Consider the following 23,185-nt stretch of genomic DNA (forward strand, 5'->3'; position numbering starts at 1 on the left):
TCAATTTCAGGTGTTTAGCTTTTATCATGAATCGTGCTTCTATTTTGACATGTATTTTTGACAGAAGTTTAACTTCTCCGGATAAACAGTTCGCTACATGGCTCAGTGTGATCGTTAAAGTGCAAATGCTGTGATTTCATTATATCAATTATATAAAAATAATGCTTCAGAGTGGATTAGTGCTCTGCTCTGTCATCTCTCATTCAGCAAGAATGATTTTCATATTCAGTTTCCAGTGTATGAGCAGTCTGCTTCACACATTCATTTAAAGTTCATGCAGTTCATACAGACTAAGACTGCAGCTTTTTGTGGTATTAATATTCACACTACCACAATTTTAATTTGATTAGTTGTGCATTTCAGTGTAAAATGAGTAACAGAGCACACGCTCAAATAAGCATGTGAGCATTTTAAAGCAGCCATGTGTCAGTCATAATGTGCGCTGGTACCGGATAGAATCGGTGCTTGGTACTACCAGTACTGTAGAATCACTGGTATCGATACACATTTTTATTTTAGTACCGACTTGGTACCAAAGAACCGGTACTTTTGACAACACTAGTAACTACCCTGTTATTGGACATTTTCACTTCTAAATTAAATAAATCATTCATCAAAACAATCATCAATTAAAATCTTATATCACGATATCAAGACAGTAATAGTATGTTTCTTTTGTTTTTGTTTTTCTGGAAAATCAATAAAAAAATTGGTTTATGTATTAAATAACCATACTGTAATGGCTATTTTTTGATAATCCAGTCAGTAAATTACATAACTTATAAATAAAAACTACTTCCTCTTATATCATTTTCTCTATATTTGGAACTTGGCAAATATAAAGTACAAAAAAAAAAAAAAAAACTCAACTTTGTTTTAAATCAACTTTACCGTAATGCTAAATTTCACATTATGCCACATGTCATATATATGTTGTTGACAAATATTATTATAAACTTTCCTCAAGAAAGTAGATCTTCTCAAATCAATGCAAACAAATTAAATAATAATAAAAAAAAATCCAACAAAAATAAACACTTGCAGAGACTATTCAAAATCACAAACACTTCTATATATAAAATAAATATAAACACCATGCAAAAAACAAAAACAAAAAAGAAAGGCCGATTTAAAGTGGAGCACTTTATTTTTTTTTTTTTAATTTATTTTTTTTTTTTATGGCTTTCATATTATTTGACTTGCTTTATTTTGAGGTGGTAAAACAAGCACAGTTTGCAGATAATTTTTTTTTTTTTTTTTTTTTTTTGCTCTTTGTCGGTACTTGTGAACCCACACCACAGATGTCGCACCTGTTTTAATAGTATGCTCCTCTTCATTTTCTTGACTTGTTAGGGAGTCGTCCCGTTCTGTGGAGATGCCCTTCTCAGTGGGGTTATTTACACTTTGTCACTTCATGCGTTTCTGCTGATCGGATTGCCATCTGATCATGAAAAGACCAGGTGTAAATGCCTTCCAAGAAGGATTTGAGACTAATATAAATCTAACCACCTAAGGTGGTTTGAGACGCATTTCATTCAAAAGTCGGTCAAGTGTAAATGCATCTAGCTGTTCAAGCCACATATGTAAACTTTACTCTGTCCAAACAGCACAACATCAACATAGGGAAAACAAGAAATTTACAGTACCAGCTGCAGTATTGGCTTAGGGTTCACACAGGGTAATAAACAATAACAAATTATGAAACGGATGCACTTTGTAGGAGAGACATCTTTTTTGTTTTTTTCGAAAAGCCCCAAGGGGAAAAATACACAGTGTGCGTACACCCAGACACACGCAGCAAAGTTAAATCCTTTAAATTTGCTGCCCTGCATTACCATTATCATGCAAGTAAACTGTTTTATTTGCATATACCGCAGGAATTGAAGATTGGATTTAATTTGTGGAGACGCATTGATGTGGCCAAGTGTAAATGGAATGTGCTCATTCAATCGGAGAGCAATTTGATCAGTAAAAACACATGAAGTGACCAAGTGTAAATACCCACACTGGTTTAATTCACTCATTCTCACATGAAGTCCTGCCCACTGATAGATATGCCCATGCTACGCACATGGATATTTACATATTACGATATAGCAAAATTTCAATCGATTGACACAGCTGGTATATTTAGTACAATTTAAAGATAGTAAATAAGATGTATATCCATTATTGCTCATTATAATGCACACCTTTTTGACTGAAAATGTACTAAAAATCGATTTATGACCACTGTAAATTTTGCACAGTTATCGGCCGATTTCAAACTCAAACTCGCCAAATATTGTCCATTTAATTGGCTTGGGCTGCGTTGATCGTAGAGACCACTGGCGCCAATGCTTTTGGGAAATGCACAGGGCTATCTCTACAAAACATCAATGATTTTCTCTGACCCCTGTACCTGTTCTAAAATCTTTAGAAAATTACATGAGAAAACAAGGTGGATCAAAATGCTTTTCTGCATTATATGAACATCTGTACAGGTGTTGTTAAAGCAGCCCCGAGATATCCCAACAGTAACTCACTATTCTGAGCTGCAGGGCTGTCAGTCTCTCACTGTATCCAAATAACAGTCTCTTCCTTCACTCTCAGAGTAACATTAGCCATCTAAATAAGTGAGACATCTTAAGCTAGAGTTAAAGAAGGCACACCATGTAGGCCTGAGGCTTTGTGGGAAAGGCGCAGCACGTACACACACACAGACACACACGCTCTGGCACACAGGAGAGCTAGCGACATGGATTTGAAGAGGAACACTTTTAAGTACGTGTTTGTAGCATTTGCTCGTATCACAGCGAGGTACTCAGCCCTTTCATGTGGTTCCTCTCTCTCTGGGTCTCTCTCCCCTCACTCACTCTCATCTCCTCCACCAGCCCTTTTATTATTTCTCTCCCCTCTTTCTTTCTCCTCCGATCTCTTTTTAATTAATTACAACCTGGTCTAGTAACAGAGAGAGTGAGCTTTATCTTCCTCTGCTCCACTCCCTTACTGTGTCAAGAGAGAGACTGAGTTAAAGAGAGAGAGAGAGAGAGAGAGAGAGAGAGAGAGAGAGAGAGGACATGCCACACGCCAGTGCTTTCCTTCTCTTCCACTCTCTTCATTTCCCTCCTTTTTCCCCCTTCACTCTCTTCTCAGGCAACCCTGAGCAAGTGCTAGCAAGGGTCATATCTTTTTAATTATCTTTCTTGCCTTTGATTAATTATTCCGACTGACAATAGCGTGTTTCTAATGCTTTTCACCTGCCCGTCTTGATTGACAGTGCCTCTGTCTGAGTCAAAGCAAACAGCTGCTGCCATGATTGCCTAGCAACCAGGAGGTGATGGATGAGACCCAGAGATGGATGGCCACAATAAATCATGTCTCCTGCTATAAAACTGGAAGAGAGAGAGAGCAAGGGAGGGAGAGTGGGGTACTAGGAAGGGGAAGAAATAGAGCATACAAAAACAAAACAACCTATTCTCTCCATCCTATGTTTGTTTGAATGCTCGCTCTCTCGCTCTCTCTCTCTCTACCTCTGGAATGGGTTTAAACCTATCTTTATAGATTGACCTGAGTTGTCAACCTCCCTCAGAAGGGTGCAGCTCAAAAGTGGGGTTTCGACAGGCAGAAGAAACCCAGAGGGTTACATAGATTCAGACTGCTTAGCGCTCTTTAAGTTCATCATAGGGTGGGGCCTGTCATAAGTTGGGACACGTTTTAGGTGCTGGAAAATTCTGGAACAATGAATCCAAGTACTCCCACCACGTCCAACGAGACTGCAGTGCATGACACAAAGCAAAATAATTCATCAAACCCATTTCAATGCAGCCAAGAGTGTAATGTATCTTGCATCTTTGGTCATGTAGTCCCCTATCGCAACAATGGACAAATATATCAAGTATTGTTGAGAGCTCAGCTGCCACCGCCAGAGACTAAAGGAATCTGACCAGCCCGTGAACTTCAGGCACACAGCAAGAGTGCACCATAAAACCAAATTATCAGACCAGTTGATTCCTAAAAAATGATTCCGAACTTGTGTGATGTTTCTCATCTTGCAGTCAAAAAAGGGATGGAGGAAAATATGACAGAAATTTTTTCATCGTGGACTGGGTGCGGAGGATCACGTGCGATTAGAGTGCTCAGAGATGTTTTTCTTTGTCTTCTTGCGTTAAAGTTCGGCTTCAATTCCCACTAATGAAGCCCAGTTGCTCCCACTCTTTCCGCGTCCATGATGACAATAGTCACCTCGTCCTGAGGGGCTGTCAAAAGACTTTACGACCTCGGTGAAAAACGTGTCATGGGGAGGAAAACAAAAAAATGAAAAAGAAAAAAGACAGGGTTACCTAGGTTACAGGACCACAGTGATGACAAACAAAAACACTTTGAGTTTTGTTTTCTAGCACCATCACCCCTTGTTTTATTTTTGCCCTTTCAGGCACGTAAGAAAAAAAATGGGTAGGAGTGAGTGGGTGAATATGTGAGCAAAGGAGTGCGGCTCCTCTGGTATCTGGTAACGAACAGTGCAAGAGCTCGGCCCATCCATCAGAGGAAGCCCACGTCCTGCTCGGAGCTTTCTCTTGTTCTCTCTCTCCCTCTCTGAGCCCTGCTCAGGTTACAGCTTTACACGGCCAGTCTAAATAATATTCAAAATGATGAATGACATGGCCAGCCTCGTATCCATCATCAATTTCTTTTTTTAAGGAGCATCCATCTTCAGTAATGCTCCTTTGAATCATAGGAAAGTGAAAGAGCTCCAATTCACTCAAGCAGGCCCCTAGAGAGGCAGAAGGAGGGACAGAAGGAGGAGAAGAGGGAAGGTAGGGGACAGGGGATTTGGGTTGTGAGTGATCCCTGACATCCCGTCTGTGCACAGGGACACGGCATTCAAACTGATCAGAACGAGAAGTGAGGGGCAATATGTAGCCTACCCTACTTAAAAAAACTAAAACTTACAGCTCAAACTTCCTGTGAGTATTTAAACTATACACAAATGACACATACTTCATGCCCAAATATGCATACTTCCCTACTTTTTAGTACAGCAAAAGCAGTATGTCAGTTGAGTTGAGCAGCATGTCAGAATCCTCAGTATTCATTAAACAATGCATGAGAAATACCCAAATGACCTGCTACATCCAGCGAGATTCTGAAATGTGCATCCAATGGATATTTTTCCTGCCGATAATCCATTTCACACTCAAAAAAAATATTTATTTTTTTTAAAGGCGGAGAACAGTGAGTCAGGTGACTCTTTTCAACTGTATTCCTGTGCTACACATATCAAGAAAGTTGGCCCTTGTGGTTAAATTGAACCTGCTTAACAAAACTAGAGTAAATTATTTTTTGCAGTTGTTGTTACTGTGTCATATACTGTACAGTATTAGGGTCATGGGACAATGCCTACGTTCTCCGATTAAATTTTTCCAGGAATGGTTTTGTACTACTCACCTGCATACCTAAACAATGTCCTTTTTAATGGCTGAGAAGTACGTTCTTCATCAAATGCAGTACATATGTGAATTCAGACACAGCTATACACTTACATAAGGAAGAAAGGAATTCGGTGTAGACTGAGGGGTAGATCTGAGTGGCATTGTTACTGGACTTACTGGAGCCGTGTGTCCCCCTCACGCGCCCTCCCCTCCCCTTCCCTGGCTGTGCAGACCCCTCGGTGGCATAGAGGCTATGGCAATTCTCCGAGGGGGGGGGGCAGCCCCTAACACTGGGCTCCTTGACAAGGGCCCGTTTGATAAATGACACATGTCATTCTGTCAGGACAGAAGGGTGTGTCCATGATCTATGACCGTGCTGAGGAGCTGGGGAAATCGACTGTTTGGCATGGAGCACCTCTCTCTCTCTCTTTCTCTGTCCTGCTATCTGGGTTCAGGACACCTTCAAAAAGGCCGAAGTGTTGTGTCTGTGCATATGGGAGCCCAAGAACAGACTGGCCCTTCTTTTCATTCTCCTGTTCCCTTTTTTCTTGTCTATCCTTCCCTCTCACTCTTTCATACCATCCCATTTTTTTTAAGGAATAGGAAACAGGCCAATGAAGGAATTAAAAGAGAAAAAACCTATGTATGAGAAAGAAAAAGACAACTCCCTAAAAAACCCTGGCTCAGAGTAGTGGGAGAGGGCAATGGTATCAATCAAAGTTAACTTCGGCAACAACGCGACTACTATTTCAAATAAAAACTACATACGGCAGACAAATGACCTTAACACAAGACTGAAACCCGAAACGCCTCACCGACTGAAACTCTCTTCTCATCCCGTCTCTTCTCTCCTCAAAGATACGCTTCGACCGACCCCCTTTACTGTAAATCTCTCTGTCTTCTCTTTTTCCCTCCTCTATCCCATGATCTTTTCTTTTTTAACACACTGGCAGTGGGGCCCTGACATCTGCAGAGTGCATTTAAAGAAAAAAAATGTGTCAAGGAAGCGTGATCCCCCCCCTCCACCCTCTCCCTCTCTTTCATTAGCTCACTGGCAGGGTGGCACTTCTCAAGCTCATTACAGCCAGAGGATTTATGGTGCCGAACCCAATGGCGGAGAAAAGGCATCTGTCAATAATTGCAGGGAGTAGCACACACACACATCTTGAGAAGCTTTGAAATCTCATTAGGTATGCAGTTATCAGGCATAAAGATCAAAAACATTACTCAACTCAGACAGAATCCTACCAAGAAACATTAATTAGCAACAGGCCCACAGTATAAAATAAAACAGACTTCCTCTCTCCCTGTCTCTCTCGCCCTCCCTCCCTCTCTCTCTGCCCCTCACACCTGCCTGCCTCTGCCAAGAATCCAAGCAACTAACCCTACATACAAACATGCACAATCATACACACTGGGGATCACACGGGAAGGAAATGCCGACGTGACATTACACACAGGAAAACACACATCATCATACGTAAACACTCATATATGTACGCAGAGGTTCTGCAAATGCGCCCAGACGTGGACACACACACACACCAGGGACTCCGACAGAGTTAACAACATCCCCTACCCCCAGTCTCCGTGTTCCCCTGTCTTCCTTGGCCCTCATTAAATAAAACACAACGCAGAGGGAGGAGGGATAATTCCCAGCATCTGAGACTGATCAGAACATGAAGATCAGGAGTACGCAGTCGTTTGAGGCCGCCCCTCTCTCTCTCTCAATCCTTCTCTATTTCTCCTGGTCTGGGTAGTGAGGAGAGAAGAAGGAAGAGGCCTGTCAGGCCTGAGAAGGATGTAAGAGCTCAGGCTGGCCCTGATTACTAGGGACCCTCTCTCATTCTCTGCTGCTCTGCCTTTCATCACCAGCACCACCATCAAAAAACAGCCAGCATGTCACACACACACAGAAAAAAAGCAGTGTAAGACTGATGGCTGTCACTATTCAGGCATGGCATGCTAGAGGACAGAGCTGAGTGGAGCGTTGGGGCAAGACCCCTGCCATTTCTGTGGGGGAGTCACACACACACAAGAAATACAGATTTAGAGCAAAGGCCCAAGTGACACTCTGAACCCAACCCCTGCCGCGAACCAAAAACAACCCCCCTGCCAAAATATTTACCGTCTAGTCCCTGCCCCCAACTTTCTCTCTCTCCTTCTCTCTACATGTCCCCATCGCTCTCTGACATAACAACAGCACAGACAGGGATTACTTCCACTAGGGGTGGGTAAAAATATCGTTTTTCCAATGCATCACGATCTTCATTTGAACGAACTCGATATCGATTCTTAAATCCCAAGATCAATATTTCACTCAATGCGTAACCCTACACTACAATGAGAGGAAATCACTCGCATTTGCAACCAAATTTCACGCTATTTGACTAAAGTGAATATATCTGGCAACTGCTTGGTAAATGTTTACATTTCACTCACCAGTAATTGTGTAGTTTAGTCTTGAAATGTTCAGCAGCTAGATCCTTTCACAGCGTGTTGAGAGTAAAAGTTGTTCCGTGTAATGTGTGTCAAAGACGGGATCCACACAACCCATTTGTCATGGAATGCTGTCTCTTTTAATACCCTTTCTGTTATTTACAGTCAGCTGTTGATCAAAAACAACTACAAAAAACATTTAATTCTAATCATGCATCGCACAGATGAGGTAAAGCCATTCGAGTCCTCTCTAATTAACATGTGCTCATTTCAAGGCACTGTGTTTACAGAAATGCCGTTTTTTTGTTAAAGAGACAATACCAGTTTTGGCACATGTTCAATAAATCAATGTAAATACTTGTAAATAGTACAAATTATGCAATTTAACAATAAATATGTAACAACAATAATATATGAAATATAATATCTTATTTACTGATTGAATACATTTATTTGTTCATTTTTAAAAAGCCAAAGTGTGACCAAAATGATGAAAAAGTAATAAAATATAATTAGTAAAATGTATATTTTCCCAATGAACCAAGTTAAAAGGTACCCTGTATAATTAACAGCATTAGCTGGGAGATAATTTATTTTATATGTAAGGAAAAGGGATATTATAAATGAAATAAACCCATATGAATCCATATTGGATCAAACCGAATCAAAATCAGAACCAAATCGAGAGCTTGTAAATCAGAATCAAACTGAATCGGGATATCTGTATCAATACCCAGCCCTAACTTCCACGCAGCAATATTCCAATGGACTACACTGGAACTTTCACAGTTGCATGTAGCTGCCAGAGTGGACTGGCCTTAGACACACAAAGACCTACAGTATTGCTCAAGCTCAGAAACAACTCAAGCAGACGGAAAGAGTGCGGGCCGGATGATTCATTAGTACTGTGATACTCAGAGCCACCTCTGTGCAAGGCTAAGCTAATATCCCTCACGGTACTGGGCGGACAGGGTAAAAATAACCATCTACCACAGCCAGACACATAGATCCCAGAAACCCTTTTCATTTCCTGTCTGCTTCCAGACCGCCCTAACCCCCGGAAGATGTGGGAGACACGGTTGCAGCAAATCATGTAGCTGTGAATCTTGACCAATCACCACTGTGAACTAACAAGCATGTTTGGAGATTCAAAACCGTTTATTGGGTACTAAACACTGTCTGAACTGTCGATCAGAAAATAAATTAAGAATAATTCAGTGTGAAAACAATTTTATCTAGACTAATCACAACTAACCTATGGTCAGGGATGTTCTTAAGTATGTTTTTATGTGTGAGCAATATGTGCTAATTTATGTACACAGCATATTGAACTGGGAAAACACTTTATGAATTTTTGATCAGTATTATAAAATAAAATATTTTAATGAAAACAAATTGATCTTTATCTGTGCTAATAACAACAAACCTGTGGTCACGGATGTTAGTGTTGAAGTTACACATTGGAACAAAGTAAATGCAAGTACGTGCTCATTTATGTACAGTTAAAGTAGCCTATATTGAACTGGGCAAAATACTCTCTGAATTGTCGATCTGCAAAATAAACAAGTATTAGCAAAATAAGAATAAAAACTATGGATCAGAATCTGATCAGCACTTACAGCGATACATTCTATCCATGAGAACTGCTTTATAAGATAAGTACAATTATTGTGGTACGTGTAGTTTCAATTCTCTGAACGACAAAACAAATTAATTTCAACACATTACAGCAAGTTACAAAACAACCAGCTGAACCAAACTGAAACACGTGGGAACCTTGACAGTGAACCTATGTAAACATTTAGGCATGTTTATTTTTCTGGTATGTTTTTTTTTTTTTTTTTGACATGTAAATATGTTTCCCAAAATGTTCGCTTAAACCTCGCTAACAACAAACAATTTATTTTTGTACTTTGTCGTTTCCTCAGCTATATTTAAAACAGCGTAATCAAAACTGGAGTGACAGTTATGCAGTCTTATCTTTTACAATTTTTATTATTTAACTGGATAAACAGATTCAAAATTACCCAGACATAAAATCAAAGACAACGCAAAACTCTTAGCCAGCAAGCACATTTTTACAATCTGTCCAAGTAGCAAACACCAAAAGCCTCTAAGCTAATTTAATATATATACATTTATTTATTGATTTATAAACTGAATTCCACACAGCAAGATAATCCGAACCCTATATTTTAACATTCTTTAGAATTTTATATGATTGTGTACAACAACCTGAAAGATATCAGGTCAATATGCTGCATCCTTCAACAGCATGAAAAAAGTGTTGGAGCACGTGTAAACGTAAACACACAAACACACTGTTATGTGTGTCGCATGGAATTGCCTTGCACTCTCATTAACCCTGCTGCAGTCTCAATTCATTGTCATATCTTCACCAAACAATCTCTGGAAAAGAGGGGATGAAAAGAAGGGAATAGATAGAGCGAGAAATACAGGAGAGATAGAGAGAGAGAGAGAGAAAGGAGATAGTAATGGGATAGAAAGGGGAAAAATGAGGGAAGGATTCAGCCTTGTGAGCCAATTTAAGAAATAAGTGCTGATGCATCAGCTATTGACTGTGTGAACGCTCCTGATAACACTCAAGGCGAAACTGTGAGGGAAATGACAGCATCAACCACCTGCAATAAACTGCAGCCCGCGAGACCAAGGGAGCCCTAATTGACAGCTGTCAAGCTAATGGCAGCCATGACGGAGGATTCGGGGAAAAAAATTCTGTTTATCAACCATCAGCCCTGGCTTGGATCCACAGGGAGGAGAACTTCCCCTCCCCTCTCTCTTTCTCTCCTTCTATCTCTCACTCTGACTGGCTGATAGGTTATTCAGCTTTTCCCTTAACCCCCATCCCTCCTTCCTTCATTCTTTCTCTCTCGTTCTCTCTGTTCCTGTGCTTTTTCCCCACCTCCTCTGCTCTTAACTCTCCTCATTGTTGCTCACTTCTTGCGGTGAAAAAGGCGGAGGACAGCCATAACTAATCATAGTGTCAGTTGGCTGCCTGGGAGCGCAGGGTTTGGGCCAGAGCAATGTGAGCAGGACGAAGACTCAGGCCCCATAATCCACACTCACACACACACTGCTGAAGGAACATATACACAGGGCCAACTGCAGCCCTCTGTCCAACCGCTGAGTGCAGGAATCAGAACCAGTGTAAAAACGTGAAAATGAAAGCAAGGAGAAATATGTAACAGCTTGATTTCTATGATTTAAGCAAACTCCAACCATTCATAATTTCACTGTAATATTCTGTCCAACGGGCAAAGTAACATCCTTTTAGCTCTCTTGATAAACTGACCCTCTATTTACAATAAAATGTGTTCACGTCTTTCATTCATAACACTGTCAAATAAGGAAGACGTTCCTGAAATACTGATACAGAAATACCTATTAAAGAGCTACAGATGATTTTGTTTTCTTTTTTTTAGATCATATGCTTGGTGCATGCAAAACATCTAGATTAAAATTATATAAATTTGGACATGCATTAGAATGCAAACTTTTGATTAATAATTTTCTGAAAACCAGTAATTTTACAATTTTAAATCCATACAGAGAAAGAGCTGAATGTAATTCTGGACAGTGGTGTACATGACAGAATTTTCTTTTTCTTAATAATGCATATGATTATCATGACTAGGCTTTAATAAGGATAATTAACAATCAAGTCGCCATGTTTCATTATAATTTAATTTAATTGCAGAGGTGTAAAAAAAAAAAAACCTTGAACCAAAGTGGATGACTCTTAATTTATAAATACATCAACCGTAAACACACACAACAAATGTGAAGAAACTTTACGTATGCACAGCTAGACGCCACCAATTGGTATGGTATGCTTTCTGAGAATGTAGGTATGAAAATATATTTTATCTAACCACAACTAACCTGTGGTCAACATGGACTTAATTGTCATGTTACTTTTAATCCAAGTATGTGCATTCAATATATGTGCATGCAACTGTATTTACAAGCCCACCGGTGTTCCCCCGAATGTTCTCAGGTATCCAAAGCTCCACACCCTCTCCGGAACAAGCTTTGAGTTTGATTAATCATTGCTCCCTGTCTGCAATCAATCAAACACACACAAAATCACAGAAATCAGCTCCTTTCCCCAACTGCAATCCATCTCAGCGCAGCCTCAGTTACATTTGTCACAAGCCAAATATTTTTATAAATCATATTTAGTCGCTCTAAACACAATGCTGAGAGTTTGCATTTGTTCCAAAGCAGATGCGATAAACTAACTTATAACTATGAACGGTATAATAATGACCAATATCAACATCATCCGTCTTCATACATCAAATCCGCTCGGTAGAAATGCAGATCCCATTTTGCTAAACCAAGATGAGAACCTGGGCCAAGACAGACACTTCAACGTAGTTTCGACACTTAGGTATTGAGGGCACATGGTGTTTCCAACAACAGTGTGTTTTGATATTAAAAACTGAGATGAACAAAAAGATAGGCCTAGCTTGCAAAAAAAAAAAAAAAAAAAACAACAAAAAAAAAAGTTTAATGTTCTCTTTGACTCCCCAAAACAATTGATATGTTTGGTCTGGTAAAAGCTTTGAAGCCTGTGAACAAAAACACGGTGGGTACGCTGCATTGCCTGTGCCTGAATGAGTGTTTTTTAATTTTTTTTGGTAGGGGGTGAATCACCCTCACTAGACAGAGAGTGCTGTGTCTGACTGTTAAAAAAAAGAGAGATGGAGAAGACTGTACTAACAGAGAGCAAGCCATTTTCCCCCATAAACAAATCACAACAAAGGTGTGCATGTATGCGTACAGAAGCAGTGACGCATTTTCTTTTTTTATGGTTTTTGATTCTGTTTTGTCACCTCGCTGTTATTGCTCTAAGTCTCTTGACCATTAAAAGCACTCTATTCCAGCCAATGTGATTACCCAGGTACCCTGGCCCATTTGTCACCTGCAGCAGCAAATTGAGTTAGTGCACCAACTAAAGGCATGGAGGACTGTGTAATATCAACTTGATTACATCAAACTAGCAGCAAACCTAATTGGGCTGGATGACAGTGTGCGGAGCTTGTCATCTCCAATCATTAGGTCTGTCAGGAATCCATCAGCTTTACAGCTAATTAGGTGAACACTAATGAAGCTGGCAAAACAACTTTTCTTTTTCTACGGCTGAGCGGGCCTTCCAGACTTGGTGGGAGGAGGGAGGTAGAGAGAGAGAGACAGAAAGAGGGAGAGAGAAAGAGAGACAGAAAATGTGAGGGAGGGAGAAATTTTCTCATGCAAAGCTCAAGGTTACAGGGGACTGGATTTCCCAAAGTTCCTAATCAAGGCCCATCATCTGCCATCTTTCCTTTGCTCTTTCCATCACGACGGCACAATCAATTTGTCATCACTCTTTGTACGCCACAGTGCAGTCGTCAACCTTATAACTTGCAGCTGTGAGGGCTGCTGGGAGGGAGGGAGGGATGGAGTGAGAAGAAGATAGAGAGACAGGGGAGGGGCACTGGGTTGAAGAAAGGAGGGAGTAAAAAAATAAAAAAAAATCACAGGAAGTTGCCTCGTCTAAAGAGAGAAAAAGGCTCTCAGTCTGTTCTCGTATTTGTCTTCATCCACTCATCAAAGGCATAAATGCCTGATTTTTTCTCGCTCTCACTCCTCTGAAATGAGAAGCTTCTCAGTCACCCTCATTCCCCTCCTCCCTCATTCCCTCTACCTCTGTGTCCATTAGGCAATGCGTTTTGATAAAGTAAGCCTAACGTATTGTTTGGGGGGGGGCAAAATGAGAGCACTCACTCTGCCAACTTCTGATTGACCATTAGAGCTATTGATGAATGTGGCTGTCAAAAGAGAGACAATTAAATCAAATATGAAACAAAGTTGCTTTGACGGGTCAGACTGATGGAGCAAACCATTCTTCCGTCTCCAGATTAGGTTATTAGTTTTGTGTGTGTGTGTGCGCGCGCGTGTTTTTAAACTTGCAGCACGTGTAGACTGTAGGTTGATGTGCCCTCTATTGGAGTGTGTTCATGTAGTGCTCCAGTCAGACCTTTATGAGTGCAAAAGCGTGTCAGTGTTGATCATGCCCATCAAACAGTACTGATCTAAACTTGAAAATACGTATGTCTTATGCATAAGCATACAGCACAGTAACCTTTAGAAGTATGTAAATACGTAATAGTTACATTGATCGTGTGATTCATCAGTGAATACACAAAGACCTCTGGTGACTTTAAGTAAAGTTTAGACAAGGATTCAAGATCACAAGATGTATGGGTTCTAGTTTGAACTAAAATATGATATCTTAAGTCACCACTTTAAAGAGTGGGCAAATGTAGGCCTATAAAGAAATTAGTAACAATTTAGCCTTTTGTATTATTGCTTTTTTGGTACGTTTTATGGTTATAAGTAAACTGTACAAATTCCATGTTATGAGTCATCCCTATAGTTGTTTATAGCTTCCTTTTTTCTTTTTTTTTTCGTGTTCCTCATATTAGCGGTCTTCAGCGGTGGAAGTAAATGTGGACTTGTGCCTGATCTTTGTGAGAGAAAAAAAAAGTATAAAAGCAGCAATTAAAGATGCTTTAATAGGCGGTTGTCAGGGCATATGTGACGTCACGGGGTTCTGGCGTTGCCAAGGCGAGTGATTTATTGATGTTTATCAGAAATGAATAGATAAAAGAGCAGTCAGATGACAGGCAATCAATCAACCTTCAAATCAAAGATGGCAATTGTTCATTAAAGCCTCTTCTTAGACCCCTTCGTAGCCTACTCCCCAGTGTCTGCTACAAAAATAATCTTTCCAGGAAACGGTGAGGAGGAAAAACGAAACGGAAAACTAGGCGAAAGTTGGTATTTTGTGATCAAATTTTTTCGCACAAAAGCCCCCCAAAACAACGAAGGCGAGCATCAAAGACAGTCATGACAGTCAGCTGACACCCAAGCCCTTTTTTTTCCCACGCGCTTCTTTATAGATCTCTAATTCATGGAGTCAATATCTACGCCCTTCGAGGAAAGAGAGCGGTATAAAAGAAGCTGAAGAAAGAACAATCAAAGACTTGAGTCGACTCAGACATCGTCAGGCGGCTTTAGCGGGGGACTGACCATAGTAGAAAAAAACTACGAGGGTAAAACCACTGAAATAATCAGGTTTTACGGGAATAACAGTTATTATGCAAGTTTAACTGTGTTATTTCAAAATAATAACGGAAAAACAATCTGCTACATTGCCATCATTAAACTTAAAACACCACCCTTTCGTAAAAGGTGGGGGACGTGGAAGAAAAAAAAGAAAAAGATAAGACTGAAAAACTTTTTTCTTCGGATCCAGTGTAACCATCTTCCCACTGGAATAAAGTAGCAGTAGATCATTCCAGATCACCCCCACACACGCGCGCGCGCGCGCGCGCATGCACAGCGTTAATATGAAAATAGCGCAAAAACAGGGGTAAAAAACAGACAATTAAGAGGAAGAGCCGTACCTGCCGAGCGCCGGGGCGCTTGCTGTTTCCTCCGCGGCATGTTTCTCTTTCAGGGGGGCGTTCAGGAGCTTCAGCCCCTGAGATCCCGAGAGCTGCTCCGCTTCTGCTTTGATACACGGCACCTGGGGCGCTTTCACACGCCTGACATGTATCGGCAGTTTAAAAAAAAATAATAATAATAAAAAAAAAATAATAATAATAATAATCAGACGGCGAGATCTGAAGATGATGAAGACGAAGCGGGATTTTCCTCCTCTTTTCCCTCTCACTTTCCCCCCGCTCGGCTTTTGGATGTGACGTAGAGTCGAGCCGTTACAGTGGGGAGAAAAAAGGCTCGTGCCTCAGTGCGATTCTCACTCACTCCGCGCTGGAAGCTGCAACAGGCAAGCTTAAAGGAAAACGAAATGATCGCGTCACTCAAAGTCTGCAAACAGGGGCAAACATCAAGCACTGTCATATTAACTCCTTCCATCTCGAATGGGTTAGCTAGCTCATGTCATGTGGGCAGGCATATGTCTCTCTCTTTCTTTCTACCTCTCTCTCTCTCTCTCACTCACACTCCCTACCGCAGCCAACCCCAATGCACTACAATAGTAAAAGTAGCAAATCACAAACACAACACTATTGATATGCAATGATTGACACTTACATGTATAGTATAAAACCAACGATTTCACTTAATTCTCTAAAGCAACGAATGACCTGACTGTTTTATCTTAATAAACGCATGAAAAGGCAGCAGTCAATGATTAACCAACATAGAGCAAAGCTGTACTTACTCAATCGTTTGAATAAACGTGTTATCCATGAGGAATCCGATCCGAGTATTAGCATACAATCTGAAAAGAAGAAAAAAAAAACAAAAACAAAAACAAAAAAAACAACACGGCCGACGCTTTAATGCGTCGCCGTTAGCTTTTCTGTGAAAATCCACAAGACTCCAAGTCCCCACCGCCTTTCAAACGTCCATCTCGTCCATAATAAAATAAGATAAAATAAATAAAAACGAGGAAAAACACAAAAAGCTTTGAAGAGGAGATGGACGGACTTGTCGCCCGCGCGCTGCCTCGATTGCTTATTTTGTCCGCGCGCGTTGGAAATCCGCTGAGAGCGGTGCGAATCGATGCTATAGGTGTTTGATTGGGTATTCCTGCTTGTAATAACGCACATCAGAAGGAGGGGATGGACTCGGACTGCTGCTGCGAGAGCATGGATCACTGAGCTATTGCCAAACACTTTCTTGGCCGCTAATAGCACTTTTTACCCTTCTTTGTGTGGCTTGTAGCAGGTAGGCTATTTAAAAACAGCAACGGGCGAAGCAGACGTGTCTTCCTCTAGCGCCGAGATGCCTTTCTCTCTAATGTCACGTTCAAAATCCGTTAGCAAACGCTTTCCTTCACAGAATGGACTTTTAATGACGGTAAGATCAACATTTTCCAGATATGCCCATCATCACCGATATGTCACTTATTTAAAAAATAAATAAAAAAATAAATAAGAAGAAGAAGAAGAAGAAGAAGAAGAAAAGAAACTTAAAGTCAATGTTATGAGACAGGTTTTTTTTTTTGTTTTGTTTTGTTTTTTTTTTTTTTTTTTTTTCGTAAGCGTAAATTAGAGTGAAGTGGAAACTCTTCTCAGTGGAGAAAGGGAAAAGTGGTCCGTATTGGATTAGAAATGCAGTCCCTTCACTTTGAGAGGGGCAGATGGGAACTGTTTCCTCTCTGTTTACTAGCTGAGGGTGAGTAGTCACACACTGCCTCTTCTGCAAAATGCGTTCAGGTCCGTGTCTACGCCTTTGAGTTCGTGCTGTCTTCTCTCACGCAAGTCAGTGCTCACATCTGACCGCAAAGGGAATCGCATCGAGCGGACGGGGCATTTGGGAGTCCCGGTGTTCAATAAAAGCCGAATCTCAAGAATCTCTCGAATCTCCGTACGCCGAGCTCACAGGGGCAGATTGAAAGCAAAGAGCAGTCTTTCACGGATCTTGGATGTTTTTGCCCAATCTCACTCCGTGTGTTCATGCCGTTAGATCCGCCCAAGCATCTGTCCGTCTAACCATTGGCGTATCCATCAGTGTAACACGCGCGCGCGCACACACGTACACACGACGCACAGAGTCGCATTACTATACGGAAAGCTTCTCTTCTTCATCGAAAGACTGATGAAGCAATAATAAAAGTTATTATCGGAGATGCATTCATACAACAACAAAAAAAAAAAAAAAAAAAAAAAAAGAAGTTGGACAAAATGTCATTTTATGCAATTGATATATCGTTTAGAAGTAGTGGTGCATTGCAAAGCTGTTTCTTGTCGAAGTGTAAAATTGCTCGCTGCACCGAACATGTGTAGCCTACAAGGCTGTATTTTCAAACTTAGTGAACTAATGTTTTTTTTCTGTATTACCCACACATTATATTATACGATTATACGACGAGTAAGTATTAGCATTGCATAATTGTTTAGAAATGTAAACCATTTTCAGCAAATTCTCTACAAGTAACACACGCAAGTGGATGCAGAGACTGCTTTGAATCTTTAATTTATTTAAAGTTTGACTAGACTTTTCAGTCTCATTTTAAAGCATGCTTTGGCAGTTGCAACGTTGGAGTAAAGTTAATTTCCTTGATTTAACATGTGAATTGCATGACATACCTGGGCTATCTTTATTTCAGAGTCTGTTTTCACCGATTGTATTAGTTTAAAAGCATGTGACTATCAACCAGCGAAAGAGCATTATTTATATAAACAAAATTTCTTGAGAATCACGTCTTTGATTTAACTTAATTTAAACTTTTAGTGACTGTAAAATTATATATATATATATATATATATATATATATATATATATATATATATATATATATATATATATATAAACCCACAAAGTAATAGGCTAAACCGTGCTAATGAAAATAGAGACATTCAGTTGTAACACAGTTCTCCCTTAAATTTGACTTTTCATCAGTGTAGATAAATACATTTATCTAAATTGAGTAATGAACAAATACATATAATGGACACAAGAAAATGTCACCTATAACTTAAAGTGATTGTGTGTGTTTGCGTGCGCGTGTGTGTGTGTGTGTGAGTGTGTGTGATAAGAGTAGCCGCATGAGTGTGTGACCGTGAGCGCGCATTGTCCATTGAAACCGCCCCCTTCAATAGGACGTATCCGAACAAAAAAATCTTAACAATTTTTACATTTTCAATAACACCGGCAAAGGAAGTTTTACCATTTTTTTTTTTTTTTTTTTTTTTTTTTGCGAAGTACAACACTAACTGTGATTATGCTCACATATCCAAATAGAAGAAAAGATATTTCATTGTTTCATTTTAACTTGCTGTGGTTTCCTTCATGTGTACCCTCTATGCTTTAAACTAGGCTCATATGAACTATTAATAATGTCAAATAAGAACTGTTTAAAATGTCAAAAATAGAGACATCTACTTATTGTGAAACACATTTTTGCTGCCACAGGCCTAACAAATCTTCACAGCTTGAAAAAAAAAAAAGTATTTTAAAGGGGCCTTACATTATTATTATTATTATTATTATTATTATTATTATTATTATTATTATTATTATTATGTACAACAATAATGCACAATCTTCTCCATTGCAAAATGTGCAGACTTGTGATTTATTGTTGTTGAGGTACAAGAGAGTGACACCACAGTCAAAAAAATATTTTCTAAGTAGGCTTTATAAAGCTGGACTACATTCCTAAGACAGGAGGTAAACGTTATACTTTAATGCAGCTTTTAATTTTAAATAAAGCTTATCTTAATTTCTTGGAAATTTTGGTTCAGTTTAATTTTATATTTGCAGTAGGCATCTCTGCCACTATATATAGTGAAAGAGAGAGAAGAATACCTTAATCATAAATAATGAGTAATTTAGTAGCACGTGCAGGCTAATTTTAATTGCCACATGCGCTTAAGACAACTGGTATGCTAATATGTGTTATTTGCCACAATAGCATTGCTTTTAGTTGCTTGACTCAGTATTTATTGTCTACAATATATTTTTGGTTCAGCTTAAAGAGCTAACATTTCATTCTGTAAAGTTTCTTGTCGGATATTAATAAAAGAATGCAAGTGTAATGAGAAAAAAAGTAGATCACGATTTGAGTTCTCTAACTTCTCTAACAAAAAGTGACTAACTTTGTTCTGACATACAGAACACGAAAAAAAAACTAGGGATAAAGAAAATATAATATATATATATATATATATATATATATATATATATATATATATATATATATATATATATATATATATATATATATATTCTGCATATATTAGGCTATTTCAGTTCTCACAAGTCGAAAAGAGTTGAGAGTTAGTTTGCATTTAAACTGTGAGCAAATCTGAAATAGCCTAAAAGGACACAAGTCAAAATAGTCTGACCATAGCCACAACACATATATATATATATATATATATATATATATATATATATATATATATATATATATTCTATATGCTACGTTTTATAGTCTAAACGAGGACTATATTTGAAAGTTCTAACCCATTTGTAATTATACAGATGACTAAATACAAATTAAATTAGTCCATACTAATCCAGACACTTTAACTTCAGTTCTATAATTTCACAAAGTATGGTTGGCAAAAGTGTCCAGTGCAAGCCCTAAAGAAGGGAAAGGCAAGGGACAGCACACATTAATAAAACTGTAACAATCATGAGATCGCTGTTTTTTCGCACTCTTTTACAGACTCATGGACTTATATTCTTTGTTTTCTTGTTCATATCTCTTTCTTGTGTAAGTTAAATATTACCTTTAAAAGAAAGTAAAATACTTAGAAGTTAATGTATAATCTAAGGCAATTGTAATCAAGTCACATAAATTGACCAGCGAAGACTCCAAAGTAGCCATGTTTCTTTTACGCTAAATTTTGCAATAATAATAATAATAATAATAAAAATAAAAAAAAAACGTAATCAACATAAATGGCTGATAGCCTGTCAGATCAGCTCCTTCTAAAGCTACAAAAGAAAGTCTTTAATCACATTGATTGATTTTACATTGTCTATACTCTTGTTACTTATAACTAAATGCAAATAAAAAGTTCAACATCATTCCAGACGGTCCTTCATAATCCCTTTCCCTTAACACCTGTTTTACATTTTGTGATTTCTCTCTCTGTACTCGAGCTGACGCACCACAGGAGGGCTTAGAATTCATCCAGCATCTCAGTATGTTCATATTAAAGCGAAACAAAGGAGTGCAAAGTAACAAACGTAATTCACGACACGAGTTAATCATGATTTATAACATTTCAACTTCCTTAGATCTGAAGGTTTAGTTATCCTGTATGATGATGATGATCCTGATGTTTGTGCACGTGTCACTTGCAGTTATTTTGACTGATTCACTGTTAATTTAATTAATATGAATTTGTTAGTGTTGTCCCATGAGTAATGTCGGTATGTTTGTGTTGCAAGATATGTTATAGCCTATTTGACATTCAGACAGTTACAGATGTTCAGGGTAAGCCCAACACGCATACTAACCTATCTCAAATTGATAAAAAGATAATGCAAATATATATATATATATATATATATATATATATATATATATATATATATATATATATATATATATATATATATAAATTATTATTATTATTGCTAATTTTAACTTTACTTTAAGTCATCAAGAATTCAAGCCGCCTAATTAACGAATCTGAAATCGTCGCGTAGTTTAATTAATTTCTTTATTACAATTAGCCTAGCATTTTTATTTTATTTTATTTTATTAAAAAAAAAAATTCTCTCTATTACTGTGCGTGCACGATAGACATCTAGTAATACAATAAACTAAATGATGTACTCCCTAGTTCGGCCAACCTCATGGAGAATGAGCCATTTGTCGATTATTTATACTCTTACCATGCCGACAAGAGCACGTTTATATGAAGCACAGCCTGCACAGTTGGATGTGATCGATAAATAAGTGTAGAGCATCAGTCATCAGTCAGTGGAGGAGAAGTTAGGTGTTCTTGGCCAAGTATGACTGCTCTAATGAGAAATTTGTTTTGGTGAGTTGCCCCTAATATTAAACTCAATGCCATATACAATCCAATCCAATCCAACATGGAATAATACAGCATATGGGAGCACAAAGCATCATTCTCACCCAAACGCACGGCAGGGGCTCGTTGTTTGAGGTTACATCTCTTATGAATAAAGGTTAATATACAGTGAGCACGCCCCACTCACCCATAAAACCAGGAGACCCAGCAGTGCCATGCCGTGATCATGCGAGTCTCATGCAACAAAAGATCAGTTAACAAAGTTAACAAGGGCAGAGGGTTTACCGTCATATCCTTACTCTCTGAAAACAATGGGTAGTAATATATATATATATATATATATATATATATATATATATATATATATATATATATATATATATATATATATATATAACACGTCGTAATTAGAGCTAGAGGAGATATTCCGCCTCTGAACCGCGCACATCTTCACGGCACACTTGTTCCTAGTAGTGTGTGTAAAGAGGGTAGGCATCAGAGAGATCTCCTCAAGAAAGGGAAAACATTTTCTCAGTTACAGACAGCAAATGCCATTTCTAGATATGTAGTGGGGAATAATACCCAGTTTCACTGGATTACGTCCATTCTGCGTTGCGCGCACCCCTTTCCCAAATAATTGTGACGTAGCTGGTAACTTTTCCCGATCTGTGCTCCCTGCAGTGCTCCTTGTGCTGTAGTTCATCGCTGCCCCCTCGAATTTCTGCTGCTTTCTGCACTATAGAAATAGTGTAAGCGTCCCAGAAGCGAAAAATGGGAAAGCGATGGATGATAATAGCAGAATGCTAGGTCAAGTTAATTAAATAACAAAATAAAATGCACCTTCATTATGAACTTATTTGAATTTGTAATTTATCTAGCCAGGTTAAAAAAAAAAAAAAAAAAAAAAATCAAATCAAATGTGGTGCTATACTCAGAATAAGGTCTATTCTCCTGTTGGTGGTGGGCGGGGGACAGTCTTATAGCACCTATGGCACCATGTGAGTCAAAACTGCCACTGTCTAATCACATGTAGATAACTACCTCAGGTACAGAACTGATCCATGCATATAGTTTGGCATAGCTCACAGTTGTTGTTCATCCCTGGGAGTTCAAGTGCTCTCTGAGGAAGAAAAGGACTGCTGGCCTCTTACACAATATTTCCTCTGCCTCTTACCGGTGATATGTGTGGTATGTTCTTTCTCAGAAGAGGTACCTTTAAGTGTTAGAGGCTCTCTCTCTCTCTCTCTCTCTCTCTCTCTCTCTCTCTCTCTCTCTCTCTCTCTCTCTCTCTCTCTCTCTCTCTCTCTCTCTCTCTCTCTCTCTCTCTCTCTCTCTCTGCTTGCAGGGTTGATAGGGCAAGTGCTGACCAGCCCTCTTTCTCTGCCTGTTACTAGGTCACGGAGTGTCCCCCTCCCCACTCTTGTACCTCTTTTCCATCTACTGCCACCAGGGAGAGGGTAATTTAAGCTCTGCTTGATATATCCAATTCATCACTGTCTCACAGACCCGCATCAAAATTAAAGTCTGATCTACAAAGTTAAAGCAGGTTGAGATGAAAATTGGCATAGGTCAAAGAAAGTGGGGGCAGTCAAAACACAGGTTGCTTTTTTTCATCTCCTTTGATTTATACTTTCAAGGAAAAAAATAGAGCGCTTTAAACATTACCCAGTTTAGGTGTAACCACTGGCTTGGTCTTCAGAGCCACAATACAGGACCAGGTGCAGGTTAGTTTGGGAACTTTAGGTTCATGGGTTTGATATTAATTATCTGCCACAAAGTCTTTCCAAAATGTTTTTT

General features: G+C 39.0%; 1 protein-coding gene across 6 annotated transcripts in view; it reads right to left on the reverse strand.

The window, feature by feature from the left end:
* The window catches only part of LOC127443315 (teashirt homolog 3-like), a 59,949-nt gene extending 42,109 nt beyond the window's left edge, over nucleotides 1–17,840 (reverse strand). For 3 of the 6 annotated variants that reach the window (XM_051701836.1, XM_051701852.1, XM_051701845.1), the window contains exons 1-2: nucleotides 16,105–17,839; nucleotides 15,326–15,713 (exon numbers count right to left, since the gene is read on the reverse strand). In XM_051701836.1, coding sequence (XP_051557796.1) covers nucleotides 15,326–15,365 — 40 coding nt within the window. In that variant the 5' untranslated portion in view covers nucleotides 15,366–15,713; nucleotides 16,105–17,839. Of the gene's footprint in view, nucleotides 1–11,844; nucleotides 11,862–15,325; nucleotides 15,714–16,104 lie in introns of those variants that run through there. The other 3 variants (XM_051701823.1, XM_051701822.1, XM_051701860.1) reach the window with 2 other exon arrangements.
* Between the last annotated feature and the right edge of the window lie 5,345 nt (nucleotides 17,841–23,185).

Source organism: Myxocyprinus asiaticus, chromosome 1 (genome assembly GCF_019703515.2).
Source record: "Myxocyprinus asiaticus isolate MX2 ecotype Aquarium Trade chromosome 1, UBuf_Myxa_2, whole genome shotgun sequence".
Lineage (NCBI taxonomy): Eukaryota > Metazoa > Chordata > Actinopteri > Cypriniformes > Catostomidae > Myxocyprinus > Myxocyprinus asiaticus.